The 22,999-nt window shown below is 41.5% G+C and overlaps 1 protein-coding gene and 1 non-coding gene across 3 annotated transcripts in view; one reads left to right on the top strand and one right to left on the bottom strand.

Annotated features, from left to right (window-relative positions):
• The window catches only part of SECISBP2L (SECIS binding protein 2 like), a 66,479-nt gene extending 45,175 nt beyond the window's left edge, over positions 1-21,304 (top strand). For both annotated transcript variants that reach the window (XM_056135418.1, XM_056135419.1), the window contains 5 exons: positions 1,924-2,086; positions 5,798-6,018; positions 8,342-8,496; positions 11,070-11,289; positions 17,068-21,304. In XM_056135418.1, the coding sequence (XP_055991393.1) occupies positions 1,924-2,086; positions 5,798-6,018; positions 8,342-8,496; positions 11,070-11,289; positions 17,068-17,750 (1,442 nt within the window). In that variant the 3' untranslated portion in view covers positions 17,751-21,304. The remainder of the gene's footprint in view (positions 1-1,923; positions 2,087-5,797; positions 6,019-8,341; positions 8,497-11,069; positions 11,290-17,067) is intronic.
• LOC130043127 (U6 spliceosomal RNA) lies at positions 16,740-16,843 on the bottom strand. The gene has a single exon (XR_008795322.1). It is a non-coding gene; the product is annotated as a U6 spliceosomal RNA (small nuclear RNA).
• Positions 21,305-22,999: the final 1,695 nt, after the last annotated feature.

Here is a 22,999-nt window from a genome sequence, read left to right as displayed (position 1 = left end):
ATTTATGGTGCTTGCCAGGACTCTCACTCTTAGTGGAGACACACAAGTTGTGGTTGTGACTTTCACAGAGCTTGCACTTCCTGGCCTTGGTGCTTGCGTGTGCATATAGTTCTGGTGCTGGCCGATTGTGCACCTTTTTTTTTGTGGTGTTCACACACACCTGGCTCTGGTGTGGCTGGAAATCCCTTGTGCTAGCCAGGGTAGGCAGCAGAGCTTCTCGGTGAATGTGGGACATGGGGGATTTGAATTTATGGCCACACACTTGCAAGACAGGAGCTCCAAAGCCACTGCACTCTTTCTATGGGCCCGTTATTGATTTTCTTGCCTCTGTGAGATGAATAAATAGGCCACACTGAAGAATTGCAAAGCCCAGTGCTGTGCAGAGTTCAGCTTGTCAGTTAGATTCAGTTGCCTCTAAGTAGTTAGCACTTAGGGTTCCTCGTGGGATTTGTGCAGAACTGTATATTCTAAGCTGTTGTGGAAGAAAGGTTTTTAAGAGCAACCTCATTCATTTTCTTTCTCTGCTGCCATATTCCTTATTCTTTTGCAAAAAAAAAATTATGTCTAATTTACCCATAGACTGTTAGTATTCAGTTGTGTTTCAAAAAATGAGTTTACTTTCAGCTGAAACAGACTTTGTTGTTTTGTATTTTTTTTGGTGGCACCTGGAATCACGTGCAGAAGGGCTGTTGTCAGGTCAAATAGCAGAACTGCCAGAATTGTGCAGAGTGCATATGGGAATTGGGGATTTGAACTCATGACCATATGCTTGCAGGGTTGCGGGGGCAGGTACTTTCAGCCACTGTGCTGTTCCTCTAGACTAAAATAGACTTTGTTAGGATTTCCCCTTACTGAATTAAATATGAAGGCTTTTTAATATCTTGGTATATCTGTCTGTAAATTCAGCAAATGTTTATCAGATACCTACCGCATGTATTTTGGTAGCTAGGGGCGGGGTAGAGAGGACGAAAGTGTAATAAAACCAAAACAACACTGCAGTAAGACTGATCCTGCCACAAAAAGCTTACAGTTCACTGGGGAGACTTTTTTAAAATGTGTGTAACTTGCTAACTCATGGCCTAGATACAAATATTAGCTTTTTAGGAAGGAAGCAGGAGTTGAAGGAAGTAACAAGTCAGAGATAGCATCTGAAAGAACAGCTGCCTGGACACAGAAGCAGAGCCCAAAGGAGAAGGAGATGGGGTGGTGGCTGGACAAGGAGTGAACTGGGACAGTAGAAGTCACCACTGCCAGCGGCAGCGGAATTGTCTATGCACTGCGGATGTGTGACATCATTTGTTATTGGTTTTGGATTTTTTTCCATCATTTTTAATTTGTTCTTCTCTGACTCACTTCACATAACATGATGCCCTCCAGTTCCATCCTCATTGCAGCAAAAAAGATTTCCTCTTTTCTTACAGATGCCTCATATTTCACTGTGTTTTATATCACAGTTTATGAATGCATTTGTCTTTCATTGGACATTTGGGTTGTTTCTATAGCCTGACATTGCACTTAATGCTGCTATAATAAAAATGTACAAATTTTTTTCCAAATAAATGTTTTTGCTTTTATTTTATTTTATTTTATTTTATTTTTTGTCAAGTGGGAGTCAATGGGTCATGTGAAAGTTCTATTTGTAGTTTTTTTTAAAAGAAGTTGCTTTACATTTCAGCGGCTGAACCAGAAGACATTCTCCCCTCCCCCCCTTTTTTTAAGGTACATGTATTTAAAAGTATAGGAAGATTGTGATTTTTGTAGAGTATAAGAAATGTTTGTGAAATGAGTAACGCCCAATTTGTTAAGTTCTGAAGAATTTGAAAGTGACGTAGATGACAGTTGCCACCTGAAATTTTGATAAATATATAGTTTTTCATCACTTTAGGTTCCTAAATTCTTTGTTCTTACCCCACATCTCTGCAGATACTGGACTGAGCATGCCCAGTGATACTTCACTCTCTCCAGCAAGTCAGAATTCTCCGTACTGTATGACTCCCGTGTCACAAGGCTCTCCAGCGAGTTCTGGGATAGGGAGTCCAATGGCATCTTCGACAATAACCAAAATCCACAGCAAAAGATTTAGAGAGTAAGTTTCATTCTTATTCTCCTTACAAAGTTTGGTATAGTCACATCCAGCAGTGCTCAGGGATAACTCCTGGCTCTATTCATGAGCATAGAGTCACTCCTGGCAGGGCTCAGAGGCCAGTATGGGGTTGCTAGGGATCAAACCCAAGTCAGCCGCATGCAAGGTAAACACCCTACTTTTGCCCCAGCCCCAGTTTTAATTTCTTGATTGTAGTTTGGAGTGAAGTATTGTTGGTTGTGTACATAAAACACCCAAGATAATCAGTTTTTGTCTTTCAGATTTTAAGAGCTGTTTTCATTTTATATATATTTTTTTTTCTTTTTGGGTCACACCCGGCGATGCTCAGTGTTTACTCCTGCCTCTGCACTATGGAATTACTCCTGGCAGTGCTCAGGGGACCATGTGGGATGCTGGGAATCGAACCCATGTTGGCCGCTTGCAAGGCAAACACTCTACTCGCTGTGCTATCGCTCCAGCCCCTGTTTTCATTATATTTAAAGCATGCACCTTCTGTCAGTATTCATGTGAAAATGATTTGACAGTTATGTACTCTTTATGTTGGATAGTAATTTTACCCTGGAAATTGGTCTCATGCATAAAATGCTGGCTTGTGAGTGTTTTTTTCCTCCTCCAAGTGCTTTTTGTTTTATTTTATTGGCTCTTCTAAAAACCTCTTAGATAGCAAGTTTCTGAAATTTAACATAGGGAGTGAACCTATTATACAACATTTTAAGCAGGTTTTTTTGTTTTTGCTGTTGTTTTTTGTGCAGTATCACGGATCAGACCTAGGACTTCTACATGCAAGCTGTGCTCTTGAACCATACCCCAGGCCTGTTTCTAAGTTTTTAGATGCCCATCTGCATGGGGCAAGAGAAATAACTCAGCCGTAAAGCACTTGCCTTGTATATGTGAGGCACTGGATTCAATCCCCTGCCTGGCAAAAATGCTAAGTAAACTCATGAAAATTTCCATCTAGAAGAGAGAAGGCTAGAGGGATGGGGCTGGGTGGATATGAAATAGGATAAAGGGAAATGCAGATTCTCAGTGGTGCACACCTAACATTAACGTTATCATGTAGTGATGCTTCAGTAAAAAAAATCCTTAAAACAAGCAAAAAGCAAAAAGTTTGTGAAGGAAAAAAAGTAGACATTTTTTGCTGTTAAGGATTTGGTGATTTTTAATGTCTTTATAAATTGAATTTCACCTTTAAAAATGACATTAAAGAAACCCAGGTGTGAAATCTACATGAAATCTGAGATCTTTGAATCCAAACCACTTTAGTTTGTTCTGTTCTTTTTCTTTGTACCATTGTTTTTGAGCAACTACTTCTTACTTAGATTTGGGGAGTTAATTAAATGTCAAATAACAGATGTGGAGCAAATGAAACACTTGGAGAATAAAATGCTGCATATGTATGAAATAACAGCTTGAAAGAATCAAAGAAGTTGCATTTCAATATATCTTAATTGCATTCTTTAGTTTTGTATTCTTTTGATTATGATAGTTAATTTTTCTCAAAGTTTATTCAATTAATAATAGCACTTCTTCCGGGTATGGTGTTTGCCTTGCATGTGGCCGGCCCGATGGACCCGGGTTCGATTCCTCTGACTCTCATGGAGAGCCCGGCAAGCTACTGAGAGTATCTCGCCCGCATGGCAAAGCCTGGCAAGCTACCCGTGATGTATTTGATATGCCAAACACAGTAACAACAAATCTCACAATGGAGACGTTACTGGGCCCACTCGAGAAAATCGATGAACAATGGGAGGACAGTGCTACTTCTTCTGAAGTTTCATACTCTTTAAAAATTTTTTTTTCCACTCTATAATGTTATTTAGAAATGAAAATTTACCAGCGTGGCTATTCCTCTATTAGAAATAGCACCATTTTTTCTAAGTACCTAGCTCATGTTGGAGGGTTGAGAAGTAGCCAAGTAGGAGCATGCAAAGAATTAAGTAAACTTGACTGACATCGTATCCTGAAATTAAGTACTATAGTGGTATTACAGTTACTTTCTTTCTATTTTTCTGTATTTTCTGAGTTAAACATGAACTCACCATGAGCTTCATTCTATTCCTTTGCCTAACGTAAAAGCATATATTTTTCTTTAGTTTTTGGATATTAAACTGAGGGCCTCATAAATGTAAAATGTATTCTGCCATTGAGCCTCATCCTTGTCCACATTTGACTTTTAATTTAAGGCATCTTTCATTTTGGTTTTGATTACTGAATTCATTCTGCATAACCATAATGTTTTCAGAGCTAGAAAAACCTTTACTAATGGGGTCATCTTATTGATTTCCCTAAAACTTTCACCCCTTTTGGGCCTCCCAAGTAGCTCAGGGAGCCTGTAATTGTCCCGTTGGGCTGCACAGGTCAGTGCTCAGACCCAGCAGTGCTTTGACTCACTAGCTGTACATGCAGTGGTCCTCTGGGGACCTGGGAAGTTGGCATGCTATGCACAGATAGAACTCAAGTCCCTGACTCTGGGGCTGTCTTATTTTCTCAGCCTCTTATTTTATGATTGAGGAAGACAGTGCCCAGAGACTGACTTATTTAAGCATGTAGGATAAATGTTCAGTTAGTATCTGTGAAATTATTTTTCTATTACAATTTAGTATTTGTTAGGATGAAATAATTATATATATGTAAGTATATATACACATACATACATATATTTACATATATCACGATCACGATCATCCTGTTATTTGTCGATTTCCTCGAGCAGGCACCAGTAACGTCTCCTTCTTCCTAGCCCTGAGATTTTAAAAGAGCCATTTCAATGCTCTCTCAGGATTAGGAGAATGAGACCCATCATTGTTACTGGTATTTGGCATATTGAATACGACACAGGAAGTTTGCCAGACTCTGCCATGCGGGCAGGATACTTTTGGTATCCTGCCAGGTTCTCCAAAGGAAAGATAATAAGATGTCGCGTCGCCGCATTTGCGGCCGCGTGCTTCCGGGAGCTGAGTTTTATAGTCTCTGCATCTTGGTCATTGATGGGACCAACCTGGCGCTGGCAGCAGCTGGTGGGTGTGACGCCTACCTACTGGATGATGGAGGGTCTAGGTGGAGAAGGCCCAGTCCCAATCCGAGTAGACTTGGAGACTTCAGCCCCGGGACCCACATGCCTGGGTTCTTCTGCCAGTTCTTTCATGCATGAGGCCCGTCCGGGCATGTGGAGAGTGGTCCCAGCATGGCCGTGGATGTATATACACACACATATATGTGTGTGTGTATATATATATGTGTGTGTATATGTATATATACATATACACACACATATATATACACACACATTTACCAAACATTTCATGTATTTTTTGGTTGTATTTTTTGGGGGGGTTGTTTTGTTCTTTTAGCTGCACCCAGTGGTACTCAGGGCTTCCTCTGGATCTGTGCTCATAGATCACACCTAGTAGGCTCGAGCAACCATATGGGATATTGGGACTTCAACACAGGTCCGCCATATGCAAGGCAAGCACCTTAATCACTGTACTGTTACACCAGCATTTTATCTTTTTTTCAACTGCAAGCTAACATTTGATTCAGCTTCTTAGGAATCCTGGTGTAATTCAGAGAAATTGTCTTGTTTTTCTGAGTATAAGATTAAAGAATGAACAGATGTGTTCTTTTTCTGAGCCATTTTACAGTTAAACAAAAATAAATTAGCATGCACTTAGCTCTTTTTTATTTTCTTTACAGATATTGTAACCAGGTTCTTTGCAAAGAGATTGATGAATGTGTGACTCTTCTTCTCCAAGAGCTTGTGAGTTTCCAGGAACGCATCTATCAAAAGGATCCCGCAAGAGCCAAAGCAAGGAGACGACTAGTTATGGGCCTACGGGAGGTCACCAAACATATGAAGTTAAACAAAATCAAATGTGTTATAATTTCTCCAAACTGTGAAAAAATCCAGTCAAAAGGTATGAACATTTTTCCTTTGATGCATTTGGACATTTAGCTTAATTGTAATATATACAGTGAATTTTTGTTTTTATTTTTAGGCCACACCCGGCAGTGCTGAGGAGCAGCTTCAGTTCAGGGTGGGGGTTTGCTCTCAGTATAGGTCTGGGGACCATGTGGTGCTTGCTGGGGACTGAGCCCATGTCTCCTGCGTGCAGAACATGTGCTCAGCTCCTGTGAACTCTTTCTCCAGCATAATGAGTAGTGAATTTTAGATTAGAAACCATATTAGAAACTTTAGAAAGCTACTAACCATTTCTTTGTAGGATCTAGCTATATAACAAAATATTGAGTGTAAGGAAGGAAAATTAAGTCTTTTGGTAGGTGAAATTAAGTGGTAAAATTGAGGTTGGATTGTAAAGAAAACCCCATCTCCAAATGGAGGGTGTTTGGAGGATCCTCCCAGGAGGGGAGATGCAGGTTGAAAGTAGACTGGACTGAACATGTTTGCCAGTCAATGCCTCTTTTGCTGATCACAACACCCAAAAGGAGAGAGAAAACAAAAAGGAATGCCCTGCCACAGTGGCAGGGGGGATGGGGGGAATGGGGGGAGAGGGATATTATCCTTGGTGGTGGAAAATGGGCACTGGTGGAGGATGGGTATTTGATCATGATATGACCAAAATCCAAGCACAAAAATTTGTAAATCTACAACTGTACCTCATGGTGTTTCACTAATAAAAATTCAAAAAAAAAAAAAAGAAAACCCCATCTGTGAACATTAGTGAAAGACCTACTTGACCTACGTACGAAGTGTGGACTACTAATGTTCATTTCTTTAGCCAGGACACACAAAGTATTATGTACTTTGTCATGCACTATAGCTGCTGTTGTGGGTGTGTGTTTTATCAGGAAGGGTGTGTGTGTGTGTGTGTGTGTGTGTGTGTGTAAAACTTGATTTCACTGAGCCACGTACTTAGCCCATACCTATCCATTTTCATGGAGCAACCCCTTCAGATGGTGATAGTATACCAGTGTATCGGTTAGCAGTAATAGACATTTTTCATAATGGATCCATAGCAGTAACAGTTGTCACATATAATCGAGACAGTTGTCTCCAAAGTGGATGATACTTTGGGGCTGAAGAGGTAGCTTCAAGGGCTGACTACGCATGCTTCCCTAGCTGGATGATCAGGTCCAGCCCTTAGCACTGCCTGGTCCCTCATGCACTGCCAGTCGTGACTTCTGAGTATATAGCCAGGAGAAGCCCTAGTGCATCACTCTGTGATGCTCAAAACCCAAACATTGAAATTAAACGCAGTGTTGTGCAGTCATCACCAGTAACTCCAAAACACTCTTCATCATCCCCAAAGGAAACAGTGACTCATGAAACATGTACTTCCCATTTCTCCCTTATCCCAGTTCCTGGTAGCCACTAATTTGCTTTCTCTCTTAATTTACCTACTGGACAGTAAATGAAATCCTGTAATACATGGTATTTGGTATCTCAGCTTGTTTCATTTCATGCTACTAAGATTTATCCATACTGTTAATAAAAATGGCACTTCTCATTTTTATGACTAGTACATGAATTTGCCACAAAGCTGACAAAATTTGTTGCTATTTTGACTATTTGTGTTTAGTTGCTATAAACATTTGTGTACAGCACTTTCTTTGAACACTGGTTTCCAGTTCTCTTGAGCATATGCATATATATCTAGGAGTGGAATTGCTGGGTCATTTGGTAGTTCTGTTATAATATTTTGAGAAACCTCAAGAGAAAAAGGTTTTTTTATTTACGTTCCCTCTAGCAATGTAAGATAGTTACATTCTTCTCTGCACCAAGAGTTGTCATTTCAGTTTTGGTATTGTTATTGTTTTTGGTGTAATATAGATACGAAGGGTTATCTTTTTATGGTTTTGATTTCCCTAATAGCTAATAATGTAAAACATCTGTTCATATGTTTATTGGCTAGTTAAATAGCTTCTCTGGAGAAATGTTTAGTGAATCCTTTGTCTGTGTTTTTGATTGGGTAGTTATCTTTTTAAAAAATATTTTGGGTAAATTCTAAATCTATTATGCCAGCATCTATCTCTTCAACTCCTCAGGTATGTAGATTGGTTTTATCAGTATTTTGGTAGGCCATTTCCTATTTTCCTTTAATATTGTTCGCATCCTTGTCCTGTTGAGAATTGCTAGTGTGTCTAATAGCAACACAGTCACTAACTAAAAAAGTTCAGTGTTCTGTTTTATTCTGTAGCCATTGGGTGCTTAATCATCTCTGTTTGGGAGTTAATTAAATTAATGTTTGTGTGTGCGTGTGTGTGTGTTGACTGTTGTAGGTGGTCTGGATGAGGCGCTCTATAATGTCATAGCCATGGCCCGGGAACAGGAGATCCCCTTTGTGTTTGCCCTGGGAAGAAAAGCTCTTGGTCGCTGTGTGAACAAGCTGGTTCCCGTCAGTGTGGTGGGCATCTTCAACTACTTTGGTGCCGAGGTAAGACGTCAGGATGTGCACACTCCCCCTCAGTGCTCTGTGCTGCTTTCACCTGTCTGTGTCAGGCTGGAGTGTTTGAAGAAGTACAGGCTCATCACGATCCGTGAATGATGGAATTTTCTGGTGATTACACATCCTTTCTCAGTGTGGAAAGACTAAACAAGTCACTTGGTGGGAAATAGCCCCACAGTATTTCAAAATTTTAGCTGCTTTTTCTGCTGTAGTATGTTTTTTTGCTTTTTGAGTTTAACTGTGAAATACATGGGGATTTATTTAACTGTCAGATCAGGAGTCAAACTGATTTTCTTCAGTCAGTATGTTGGTGATAATTTGTACTTTTAGAAATTATGGAAGAAAAGAATCTTAGTATTTTTTCCCTTCTGAGGGTGAGGAGACGGAGTGGGGCCATACCCACTTGTGTTGGGGTACCATATGTGGTGCCCAGGTTCAAACCAGGGTCAACTGTGTCCAAGGCAAGCACCTTGCACACAAAGACCCCAGTGCTCTCTTTCCAGCTCTGAGAATCCTTTCATGGGAGATTTCCTGTAGGAAATGAAATTCCTAAAGCATTTTTCTCTACCCATGATACCTTCATCATCATCTCACAGTTGGTTAATTATTTAAAAAAAAAACTGCCCATAGAAGCTGCTATGTACAAATCACTCATTTGAAATACTAAATTATGATACTTTGATATTTTTTATGAAGTTGGTTCTTCGATACCACGGACCCACTGTTTTCTCTCTTCCCAAGTATAGTGTTTTATGATTATGTCTTTTCCTATGCGATCACCATGTTTTCATACCCCTCATTCATCTATCCATTCCGTTTCTCTTGCACCAGCCATGAAATTATTTTCTGCTCACCTATTTGTTTAGCCTTTATGCTCCTATAATAGCCCATGCTTTTCTTGGCTATAAATACCTGCCTTGATGAATTTTTTTTTTATTTAAAAATTACTGTAAATTCATTGAGGGCACACCCCTTGTCTTTATATTTCTAACACCTGTAATCTGCCTTGTGCATGCGCAGGGAATAACTGTTTGTTTAGCAAATTGTATGGTATCTACTCAGTTCTGAACTAATTATTTTGGTGTTTGAGACAGTGGCTCAAAATCATTGTCTTTCTGGTGGATTGTAGAAACTTGGGTCTTCCCTGAGCCTCATCATAGTTACTGAAACACAATCCAGAGCCACATGGCTCTTGTGTGATAAGCACAGCCGTTTTCTATCCTCTGCACCTTCCTGCTGCCCTTCACTGAGGGAGACCCCAGGGACAGTTTAGCACCACATTCTGACCATTTTGCTCTGCATTTTCGTCCTAGTTCTTTATTTTAAATTTTTATCCTCTGTCTTTGTTTCTGTCTGTTGCATGTTATGTTTCCATCATTTCTAATGTCCTCACTAGCCAGATTATTTGATTTCTCTTTTTGCCTTTGTGTTCTTCTGTCAAGTCATTCACCTGGAGACTGCCATCTTCTCTGTCCTCAGACCTCACTTTACATGCAGTCATTCTCTGATACTCTAACTCATACAGTTCCTTATTGTTCCCCAGACTAACTTTAGACTTTCTTCACTCTTTACCTTTATTTATACTTTTACATGCTTATTTACCACCTTATCTCCACTTTTCCTTTCTTTTTCTCTTTTGGGCCACATTTAGCTGTGTTGAGGGATAACTCCTGGTTCTGTGCTCAGGGGTCACTCAGGAAATACGTGGGGTCGACCACATGTAGGGCAAGCACCTTACTTCCTGTACTATCTCTCTGTCCCTTTATTGCTACTTTTCAGAATTTTCCCTAGTTTTCAGGCCTGTATTATTATATTAATCTTTGTGAAGCCTTACTGATGTCCAACAGAGTTGATGTTCCCTCCAAAAGACTTTATTCTGCATTGTCAGAGAGTGAACCCAAGGCCTCGCACTTTCAAGACAAGACACTGTTGACCCCCCAAAGTCATAGTACTCTGTATGTCTTGAGGTCTTTAAGATGTCATGGCTTGAATTGTATCTGTAGTCATTCTTTCAGCCTCATTGAGTTTCCTTGAGAACAGAGAGGTTTTTTCAGTCTTTTAATTTTTACCCATTGTACAGCCAGATTCTAAAGGATACAGTGGTTGAACTGATGAATGATGCCAGAAGAGTTGATACAACACACTTGCTCACATTTCTTGAATCAAGTTTCATCAAGGCTTGTCAGAATTAAACAAGCAGCGTGTATAAGCTGCTGCTATTTTGTAAGGTTTTTTGGGGCATGTATCAGTTAGATCTTGTGCTAATTGAAATACGATTCTAAAACCAGAGATAATTATTACTAATAATAGTACTGTCCTCCCATTGTTCATCAATTTGTTCGAGCAGACACCAGTAACGTTTCCATTGTGAGACTTGTTACTGTTTTGGGCATAGCGAATACGTCATGGGGAGCTTGCCAGGCTTTGCGGGATACTCAGAGAGGGTCGGAAGAATCAAACCTGGGGTGGCTGTGTGCAAGGCAAATGCTCCAGCCCATTACTGATAATAGGAATTGAAAACTAGAGTAACATGTGACCTAATGAAAATTCCGTATTTCTAGAGCCTGTTTAATAAGCTGGTGGAGTTAACTGAGGAAGCCAGGAAAGCGTATAAGGATATGGTTGCAGCCATGGAACAGGAGCAGGCCGAGGAAGCCTTGAAGAATGTAAAGAAGGTGCCACACCACATGGGGCACTCTCGGAACCCCTCTGCAGCCAGCGCCATTTCCTTCTGCAGCGTGATTTCTGAGCCCATCTCTGAAGTCAATGAAAAGGAGTATGGTAAGTTTTTGCAGACCCATTTAAAACAGCAGATTATAAAATCATTTTGAAAGTGACTTTCCATGCTACCTTTGTGTTTTTATCTTTAATCAGATTTTGCTCAAAACTTTGGTCTGCAAAATTCCATTAAATATGTTATTAAGGATCAGGAATGTCATTCATGTTTCACGAGGCACTCTGGCACCCCCACCCCTCAACCGGCAGGTTAAGTAACAGTCAGGCTATTGGGAGCTGGGGCTTACTAAGATCTTGGAATTTATTCATAGTTTTAAAATCTTTGTTGTTATATGTTTGTAATTATGGAGTGCAAGGAAGTAATCCCTCAGAGACTCCCTGCATTCATGAGACCTGGGTTTGATCCCCAGCACTGCCAAAAAAAAAAAATCTGAGCACAGAGCTAGGAGTAAGCACTGAGCAAAGCTAGGTGTGGCACAGCCCCATCCAGACCCTGCAGAAAATGTATCTCAGTCATAAAATAGACTTACTTTGTGACCTATAACTAAATAAGTCCTTGAATGCTTCTTTATTCCTGTCCTAGGCCACATCCAGTGGTGCTCGGTGCTGGTTCTGGGTCCGAGTTCAGGAGTGACCCCTCAGTTGCCTTAGCAGCCTCATATAGGGCAAGTGTCTTACCTTCTATGCAATCTCCCAACTAGTGAAAGTTTTTATTTATTAAGGAAGTGAAAGACCTGAAGTCTAAGCTGATAAAAGTTCTAGACCTGTAACGTTTTTCATTACTGTTGTTATTGGTGCTGGGGGCTTGCCCCTGACAGGGTTTGGTGCTAGGGCATGGCCCCGGTGGCAGCTGGTGGGTGGGGGGTGATCTCAAACCCAGGACACAGCATGTGCAAGGCTTGCTCTCTGCCACAGTGTCACATCTCTAGTCCCTCGTGACATTTGTTTTTGCATTAAATCTGATAGTAATCAAAAAGAAATAACTTAAAAAATTATGTATCCTATTAAAGCTGTTATAAAAATTAGAGCATAATACTTGAAATAGTTTCAAGGCATCAGAGAAATACTACAGGAGGTAGGGCACTTGCTTTGCCCAGGCCAACGTGGCCACAACCCAGGTTCAGTTCACCAGTAGCACGTGCAGTCCTCTGAGCACCACCGCTACAGCCCACGAGCATTAGCAGGTATGACCCCAGAACAAAGCAAACAAGATTAAGAACCAGTTATGGGCGGTGACAAAAGAAAGCAAAGCGGGCGAGGTGCTTGTCTTGCATGCAAGTGCACCAGGTATGTCCCCCAAGCGCCACCATCAGGGATCCCTGAGTACTGCCAGGTATGGGCCCAAAACCAAAAAGAAAAGAGAAATAATCATGTTTAAAGTAACTGTCTTTTTTGCTCTGTCTTACAAATCCACATAACTTGTTTTCTAGTTCCTTTTCTGTTTGTTTTTGCTTCGTTTGGGGGCCATACTGAGCACGCTTGGGGGATTATTCTGACTCAGTGCTCCAGGTCCTTCGAGTGGTGCTGGGGAACAGTGTGACTCCTTGTTCATCTCTTTGTTCTTTTTAATCTCTCGAAGTCAGTCTAGTAGAACACCAGCTAACATTGAACATGTTCAAAACCCGAACTCCGGTTTTCCTCTCACACTCCCATCTCTGGTATCCTGTCTGTGATTGTAGTTGATGCTTGGAATGCTTTTCTCACAAAGCTCTTTTTTTTTTTTTAAACAAACAAAACTCCAAAACCAGAGGCAGTTACGGAAACTATTTGGAGGGTAGGTCCTGACTTAGAGACAGAAGCTAGTTTGTCCAGAGATAATGCCAACCCTGTAAATGAGATCAGTCTCTCTACCTCAGCTGTGAGATCTTAAAGTCAGACTGCAAGATAAATTCATACAGCTGGGGTTTGGGTAAATAACCGTGATCTTCATTTGCACCAGGGAAAAGTTATAAAAAGAGTCTTTCAAAGATTTAAGAACTGTTTCCAAAAAGCTCTGGATTTACAGTATTTCAAGATTGGATTCTCTGGCTGTTTCATACTTTTCCTTGGGACTTCATGCATAATTGATTAATCACTGGTCTTTCTTAGCAAAATGAGGAGGGTTTGCTGAGTCATCTAGAATGTTTCATTCTTAGCTAAGGTTTTATAAGCTAGGCTGGGGAGGCGGCTTGGGGAACCAGGTGCTGCTGCCAACGGCCCCCATCCCACTTGTCTCATCTCTTTCCTCACTTGACTCTGCTGACCCGAGTATCCGGGAGGAGGACCTGCTCGGTCTCACTTTCCTCTTTCCTCCTTGGCAAGGGAGAGGTGGAACTTTTTCTAAGACCCCAAGTGAATGCTTTTGGTACTTTCGTAGGCAGGAAAACAACTATTGAAATAAAGTACAAATATGCATCTAAAAATTCTTTTGGTGGAGTAGGTTTTGGGACCATATCTGCCCGAGCTCAGGGTCTACTGTGCTTAGTGCTCTATGCTCAGGGAACACACCTGGTGGTGCTGGGGGGACCATATACGGGACTTGGGCTTAAAACCGGGGTCAGCTGCAGGTGAAGCAAACACCTTAACCTCTGTGCTATTTATCTGGCACATAATTTTTTTTTTTAATTTAGCTCTTCTTAAAGATTTCTGGGGGCATCATACTTTAAGTAGGTCTTCCTCCCAAACCTCCTCCCCCGGCACTTACTGTGTATGCCACCGAGTGTAGGAATACAGAGATGAGTTTGAAAGTGAGGAGACAGAAGAGTGTGAACCAGCAAATAAGAAACAAGTGCATTTATGAAATATATATTCAGAAGTGCTGTGGGAGTTCCAGTTAGTGAATTGTCTCTGAGGAAATGGCTCCCAAAGGCACTAACATTTAAGCATGATTCTTACTGGATCAGTAGAATGTGAAAGGTAAAGTAGGAAATAAATCTTGTATGGAAAGAACAACTTAGAGTGATGAGTTCAGTATATGGTAAGGGAGAAAGAGAAAATCAGGTTGAAGGGTCCCAGTGAAAATAGACCCTAGTAGAAATGCTCCCAAGACACATTGTAATTAGAATAGCAAAAGCCAAAGCCAGAGTGAGAATATTGAAAGCAGCAAGATCATGGGGCGGAGTGATACTATAGTAGGTAGTACGTTTGTCTTGCATGCGGCCGACACAGCATCCCATATGGTCGTCATAGTCCTCCTTTGGGGGTGATCCCTGAGCACCAACAGGTGTGCCCCCACCACACCCCCCCAAATCAATATCATGGTCAAAGAAAGAATGCAATGTAGGAAAGCCTGTAAGATTCATAGCAGAGCTATCAAATAAAGTAGTATGGGCCAAAAGAGAAGCACAGGATATGAGAAGAGAAACATGGGAGATTGGGCTGCGGGTGGGTGGGGAGCGGGCTTGAAACCTCAGTGAAATCAGCCCTCATCAGAATACATAATTTGGCTAGACTATCATTCATATTTGAAGGAATAATGCCTTATGGATATATTTGAAGGAATAATGCTTTAGGAAGTTTGGGGCCTTGAAACCTGTTTTGTTAGAAGCATTAAAGAAGCTGCTATAAAAGAAAAGACAGGACGAACTTGACAAACAGTAACTTCCACAAATTGGTAGCAGTCAGTTTCTTCGCCTCAGTGCTCTAAGTCAGCATCAGTGGCCTGAACTCCACAGTCAAGTGACGGGCAGGATGAGTCAGAAGTTGAATACGACTTTCTGCCTCCTCTAGGAGACATATCTGAAGAGCCAGGGCAAACAGAAGCTCAAAGTCAAAGGCCAAGAAGCAAATAAGTTCCTTAAAAAGGTCAGAGCGGGGGCCGGAGTGATAATACAGCAGATAGGGCATTTGCCTTGGACACGGCTGACCTTGTGCACTGCCAGGAGTAATTCTTGAGTGCAGTGTAGGAGTAACCTCTGAGCATTGCCAAGTGTGACCCAAAAGAGAGGGGAAAAAAAGCCAGAGTGGCCATATTTATGTCAGACAACATAGACTTCAAATGAAAAAAGTCATCCAGGAGGCTGGAGAGATAATACAGTGGGGAAGGCACCAGACTTCTGGGATCCTGTATAGTCCCCTGAACTTGCCAGGAATACGTCCTGGGCATGGCCAGGAGTAAAATTCCTGAGCACTACCAGGTGTGACCCCCCCCCCAAAGAAAGAAACAAATCAGATTATTACCACTGTGTTACAAAATAACATCATTTAGCCTGCCCCATGTATCTTAAGTTTTCTCATGAGTTATTTTGTCTGGAGCTTTAGCTGAGTAGCAGTGTTGCATTTGGCAAAAATAATTGCCTTACAAAAGGTGGCAAAGAAGAAGAGAGCAGTTGATGTATTTTTCTATGGAAGATTGGCATGACATGAAAGTCCCACAGTGTTCAGTATAAGAAATCCCGTAAAAGCACTTAAGTTGTGAGAACACAGGGACCCAAGTTGCATCTCATGGCCTCCAGGGTCATGTTTTTGAAATGAGTCTGAATGCAGTGCGGACTGATGAAATTGCAGTTAGAAAATTCAAGCTAATTGCTGAGGATGCTTGGGGCCAGAACTGCCTGCCTAGTTTCTGTGGCATGGTTCTTGCCCATGAGAAATGGTCCAAAATGGTAGTCCGTGCTTAAAGCTCATGCAGATGTCAGGAGTGGGAGTGGTTGATTGTTTTGTTTGATCTTGTCTTGTTGGTTTCGCTAAAAAATGCAGCAGTCGGATTAAAGAGTCCTCTTACTCAGCGCTGACCAGTGCACTGAATCTGGAGAGATGGTGGTACAGGTTATGACCTGAGAGGCACCCACAAACGAAAACAGTGAATCAATAAATTGGGGAAGACAGTGTGTAAAAAAATGCAAATATTGTGATGGTACTTAGGAGGAAACACTTCCTATTAGAAATGATAAAGGATGTGGCTCAGTGACAAAGCACTAGGCTTGCATGTGTGTGTCTGGAATGGATTCCTGGCACCTAGAGAATGATACTAAAATATTACAATAATGCTTTTTTTTTTTGCCTGCAAAGAAACATGATAAGCCAGGCCACATATATCATAAAACATAACTTTTCACCAGTGTTAAGAACACATGGATGACTTCTTTGTTACTAATGGAAGCGGAAGTTCCTTTGTAGGCCAAAAGATGATGCTTATGTAATTTGCTGAGGGAGCATGATAGAAACCTGTCAGATGAGAACTGTTTCTGGCTCTGCACCCTGTGATTTTTATAAATACATAAATTATACATATTTGTATGAATATATGTATTTGAGTATCTGCTCCTGTATAAGATCTTTCATATATTTTTTTTTATTAGTGAAACACCATGAGGTACAGTTGTAGACTTAGAAACTTTTGTGCTTGTGTTTCAGTTACACAGTGATTGAGCACCCATCCTTCCACCGGTGCCCATTCTCCACCACCAATGATTCCAGTTGCACCCCCGCCCTTCCCCCCCCCCCCCCCCCACCTTGCCTCCGTGGCAGAGCATCCCCTTTTGCTCTCTCTTTCCTTTCGGCTGTTGTAGTTTGCAAAAACTATGGAACACTTCACAAATTTGTGTGTCATCATTGTGCAGGGGCCATGCTAATCTCTGTATCGTTCCAATTTTAGTATATGTGCTGCCGAAGCGAGCACGATCTTTCATATTTTGAGGCATTGATTGATACACTTGTCTTGCCAGAGCACATTTTTGTAGTTTTCCTTTCTATCATTTATACTAGTGTTAGAATAGACTGAGCTCTAGCTTTTCCAGTCAGTTGGTGAGCCACCAAATTCCTGTTGTTCTTTCTTTAAACATTTCATGATTCCCAAGCAGTGTTCTCTTTAAAGGGAAAAAAAAATCTGTTTGATATTTGCAGAAACAAATTGGAGAAATATGGTGGAAACCTCAGATGGACTGGAAACATCAGAAAATGAGAAAGAGGTTTCCTGTAAGCACAGCGCATCCGAGAAGCCCAGTAAACTCGCCCTTGACTCGCCCGCCATGGGGAAGCAGCCGTCAACAGCGGGTGCGGGCAGTCCCACCTCAGCCCCCAGCCCGGGAAAGCCCGTCACCGGCGAGAAGGAGGACGCGAAGCCCGATGACCTGGAATGGGCCTCGCAGCAGAGCACAGAGACGGGCTCTCTGGATGGCAGCTGCCGCGATCTCCTGAATTCCTCCATCACCAGCACCACCAGCACTCTCGTGCCCGGCATGCTGGAGGAGGAGGATGATGAAGAGGAGGAGGAGGAGGAAGACTATGCCCACGAACCCATATCTGAAGAAGTTCAGCTCAATAGTAGAATTGAATCTTGGGTCTCAGAGACCCAGAGAACGATGGAAACTTTGCAGCTGGGAAAAACCCTCAACGGTTCTGAGGAAGACCACACAGAGCACAGTGGGGAGGAGGAAGCAGAGGCAGCCGAGGCGCCGGAGCCCGGGGCAGACAGTGAGGCCTGGACTGCTGACCCCCCGGCCAGCCAGGAGCTGCCCAAGCCCAGCACCTGCGGCTCGCCCAGCAAGGAACGGCCCGATGCTAATTGTCTGCCCCCCAGTGTGTGATTCCGGGACACTCCCGCTCTCTCGTCCACTCTGCTAGAATCTGTGCTTCATCTCGACATTTGCACTGTCCAGTATTTAATATATGTATTTAATTCCTGACAGAGATATTTTTGTAACTGTCTTTTCCTTGTTATGATCTATGGCTTAGCTTTTAGTTAGCATCTATGTGTCTTTTTAAGAACTGTGTGGAAAATTCAGAGTTGTTTGAGCTTATTTTGTAAAGGAAAATAATGACTGAAAAAAGAAATGTGCCTGGCACATTTTTTAATTTCAAATGCCTATGTAAAGACATTTTAAAGGGTAAAAGTTAAGTTCTAAAGAAGGGAGCAGTTTCCAGTGTTTGCTTCAAGACTCTGCCCTCACTTGTAATTTATCTGGCCAGAATGATGTCCGGGGCTTCTTTAAAAAAAGAACTGGAGGTAGAGTTAGAAAATAAATTATAGGCCGAGGCTAAATCCACAGAGTATGTTCCAAATTGGTGCAGCTTTCATTTGAGTCACAGATGTTGGTTAGGAAACCACTGGTTCTTATAATCCGTCAGAGTTGGGGTTTGCTGAAACAGAGCCTCCACAATTGAGGTGAACAGAGTACCCACTGTGCTTGATGGCCGCTGACTGGTTAACAAGCGACACCCATAAGTCACTCATGGTGGAACCATTTAGGTGGTGTCTCATGGTTGCTCTCACTTGTCTCAAGTATACTCGCACATAGGCTTGGTCACATCAGGGTGACACATTTTGACCGGTGACCGGCCAGTCACTTACATGTCTGCAGCACTTACGAGCAAATCGTCTGGAAATGGTCTGACCTGTGGTGGTCTCAGGCATGCATCTGATTTGTGACCCCCTTCATTTGAGCGTGCGGTGGTTTGGCTGTCCAGGCCTGTCCTGAGTGAGACTCCATTTACCTTCTTAAATGCATCTGATTTTTTTTTTTTTTTTGCCTTTAGCCTTGAATACCTTCTCCAGAACATCAGCTGTAGTGATTAATAGGAGTTCAAGGAAAGGACCTTTATACAGTTTATAATATGTATCCCGATAATCAAGATTTGGAAAAGGAAGTTTCAAAGAAAAGAGAAAGTCGTTCTAATTGTGTTGAAACCATTAGATGATTTTGAGTGTACGCAGGTATTCTTCATCTCTGTTACTTACCTCTGCCCTTTTCTAGGAATTTGTACGCTTGCTCGGGAGAAGTTAAATTAACTACATTTTATTTGCTCATCAGTCACCCCCTGGTGGTGGCCTCTGTAAGGTGTGTCTATTAGTGGGAGAATCATGCGTTATTTTTCTGTGCTCCCTCCAGTCTCCTGTGACCTATCATCCAGCTGAACAGCACAGCCAGGCACATGCACCCATACACACATACACACACGTACACTCATGCATGCTTGATGCTTAATCTAGCTCACGTAAATAGGCACAAAGCCAACCAAGGAAGGAAAGAACTGTTTCTCTGTCCTACATTTTTATAAAGGCTAGGGTTTTGCCTCTCAGAGGCCAGAGAGAAGAATTGGGCAGGTTCTTTACTGAACTCATTTGGACTACTGAAGTAGTTACAGGTTCTATGCAGCTGGCATTTTATTCCTGAAGTGGACTCTTGGTTGATGGTTTAGTGTTTGTGAATTTTTAAAGTTTAGAAGCATTGCTCTATAGGAAATATCTTTCAGCTTGGTCAGTTTACTGAAAGGGGTACTATTGTTACTTTCATGTGTAAGCTGGTCCTCCCTAGTACCGACTTAAGTACCTAATTACCCAGATCTGAAAGGAATGCAGTGGCAAGGAATGAAGCCCCTGGAAGAGTAATCATGGAGTTAGATGTGGCAGATTTGAAATGTCAACACATTTGGAAATGTTAGTTGGGCTAAAGAAATGATAGAGGTCTTGAACTACTGACAATCTCAAGAATAAATTTCAGAAAACCTTTCATACTTTTTTGGTGTATATGTCCTTTGCTTGCTGTCAGTAATTCATAGAACTCTTGATCTTGAGGTAACGGCTTTTCAAAGGTCTCTCGTGTTTTGTATCTTTTTCTGAACGAGAGTTGTCATTGTAGGTTTTTGACATTTGTATAGAAAAAGTTGAGAAAAATCTCCAGAACACCAGTCATTTATTTATTTTTTTGCTCTAGACTTTACAAGTGTTCAGTTATGTGCTCTCTATGCACTTGAACTTGCAGTGCATTCTGCCAGCAGCATCAAGGGACCACACAATCTTTTGTATACAAGACAGGTCACCTTTAGAGGGTGACCCAAAATTCATTAAAGGAAATGCTACTATGTTGAAAATAGGCTTGACTAAGTATTAATAATGTCTTTCTAATTTGTTTCTGTTGGGTACATTCGGGGCTTTGTGTGTATTATATGTAGGAGTTGTGACAATTAGGAAGTGTTTTATTTTGGAAGAGGGGATGAGTATCTCTGCAGAGACCTACACAGAGGTGTCACAGAGGAAGGGGTCATCATCACAAGAACTACAGGCCAGAGTTATTTTTTTTTCTTGGTGTGTAAAGGTTTTACTGGCAATAATTAATAATTAGATTTCTATTTCAGTACATAAGCATATGAATTACAGTATGAATCGTACTCTCCAAACTAGATTTCTGCTTCAGCAGTTTGGGTTTGTTTGCTGTGGAGATTACTTCACACAAGACAAGTGTTCATAATAGCTTAATTTTGGTTTAAATATGTTTGTAAATGATGTAATATATTTCTTTTGACTAAACCTGGGAAAAGTAATCTGTTATACATTGAAAAGTTTTTAAAGGCTTTCACTGGACGTCATTTTTGCAGAGATGGTATTTTATATGCTTCTAGTATTTGGAAAAGAGTTAGTCAAAAGGAATGGACATAGTTTAAATATTGAGAAATTAATATCCAAATAATGTACTTGTCTGATTTCTTAATAAGCTGGGGGTGGTGGGGTGTGGAAATTGTAATGTGCAAATGAGTAGTGAACAGTCCCATTCATTTTTCAGCTCTTTAACACTTAAAAACTTAATACATTGTTACTTTAATATATATATAAAGAAGTATTACTATTTGTAAAGCCACTCTTTGCTTACTCCTGTCATTTAAATATTTTCTGTACATTGTGCCAGCAGTTTAGAACATTAACTTAACTTACTTAAAAAGTTTGTTTTTGATTTGAATTTAAAATTTTTCTGTGAAATAATTTATTTACAACTTCCTCTTTCCTTATTCCTTCCAGTCTTCATGTAGTCACGGAATCAACCAAACTGTTAGCCTAATCTGAAATCTGAATCTTAATTAATGACACAGACTTAAAACCGTTGGCACATCACACCTTAAAAGTATTTGTATTATTTTGTAATTTAATTTCTAAATATATCACATGAATTTATAATTTAATGTCTTAATTTTAATGATCTAATAAAGAATTAGCAAAATGAATATGAATTGCAACATGAAGGGATTTTCATTTTGTTCTTTTGCTGTATGAAGGATTGTTATATCACATTTTAGGGGTAATAACAGTTATTGCACTATGTAAATAATAGTGGAAATAATTCTTAACTAATAAACTAATTAGTTATGACTCTGTCTTTTATTCCAGAATAGATGCATAATTTGTGCACAGTATCGAGGATTGAGTAAAGAAAAGCCTGGCTTGTGGCATTGTGTAGTGTTTTTTCCTATGTTTGCCCGAGAAGATGCTGAAATAGTAATAAAAATGAAGCAGTAACAAAAATGTCTACTTTGGGAGCCAGAGAGTACAGTGGGCAGAACACTTGACTGACCCAGGTTCAATCTCTGGCACCCGATATGGTCCCCTGAGCCCTGCCAGGAATAAGCCCCAAACACCCAGTTTGGTCCTCTCCTTCCCCCCATAAGCCGATTTTGGATAGCTGGTGTTATCTGTTAAAATGAACCACCTGGCAGAGCCCCTGAACTGACTAGCACATAAGGGCTACTCAGAAATTGGGCATGATTGTGGTGTCCCAATCAGCCCAAGATGGCCTTCTTCAAAGGTGTCTCCTCACTGGGCCAGGGAGGTAGCTCAGCAGTAGAGCACTTGTCTTACATAGGCTAGGCCCTGAGTTCGATGCCAAGCCCTTCACTGCACCAGAAATATAAAGATTCTCCCTGCTACTCGTGATAGCAAACTGCTAAAGAGATAACTACCTGGAATACAATTTAATACAAAAAGCTCTGGACCTGTCCCATAACCAACTCCCTTCTGGCTAGTTAGTGACCTCATCATTGATCCCTGAAATAAACCAAACTGTCTTCTATGTCAAGATTTAAAGAACAGATTGTGCCCTTGTAAATACTATAATAAGGTTCGATTTGTGCTACTGTCAGTTTCCTTGAAATAGCAAAAATCAAGATGATGAAATTGCCCAGGAATTCTAACTTTCTATAGGGGGTCACACCCAGAGGAGCTTGGGGGTCTGGTGCCATGGCAGGCAGTGCTGAAGTCTACAAGAACCATACCAGTGAGTGCAGGGACATGAGTGCCTCTAGCCGTGGTGCTGGGAACAGAGGGGCATGTGTGCAATGTTGGGAATCAAACTTCAGGCCTTGGCACGTGCTAAACATCTTGTCTGCCTCTTGAACTATCTTCCCAGTCCCAAGGTATTTTAGACAAAGCATATAATTTAAAAAACAAACCAAAAACATTTAGGGTTGGAGTGATAGTACTGTGGGTAAGGTGTCTTTCCTGCGTGCAGCTAAGTCAGGTTTTCTTCCCTCTCCTCCCCCCTCCCCACCAGCACTACATACGGTCCCCCCGACCTTGTTAGGAGTGATCCATGAGTTCAGAGCCAGGAGTAAGTCCTGAGTACAGGTGTGGCCCCCAAGACACACCCCGGGATTGGAGCTATAAGCACAAAAGGTAGGGTGTTTGTCTTGCACATGGCCGACCTGGGTTCGATTCCCAGCATCCCATATGGCCCCCTGAGCACCGCTAGAAGTGAATGCATGAGCCAGTACTTCGCCAGGTGTGACCCCAAAACAAGCCAAAAAAAACCCAACTTTGAAAGGAAATCTGTATGAGACAATGACCTGGCATCTGTTTTGCCTGGCTCGGCTGACCCTTACTTGGTTGGTGTTGCCACCTCTTCCTGCCAGCTCCACCAGGGGATTTGAATGTCTTATTTGCAATAAGAGCAATAAGACCCTGAAATCACTGGTTGGTTTGGGTGCTTTTGGGGTAGGAGGGAATACAGGTTTGTGCTACAACCAGCAGTTCTTGGGGCCTACTCCCCACTCTGCACTGGGGTCACACAAC

Source organism: Sorex fumeus, unplaced genomic scaffold, assembly GCF_029834395.1.
Source record: "Sorex fumeus unplaced genomic scaffold, SorFum_2.1 ptg000111l, whole genome shotgun sequence".
NCBI lineage: Eukaryota > Metazoa > Chordata > Mammalia > Eulipotyphla > Soricidae > Sorex > Sorex fumeus.
Note: the sequence above shows the minus strand (reverse complement) of the source record. Positions and strands in the feature narration are given on the sequence as shown.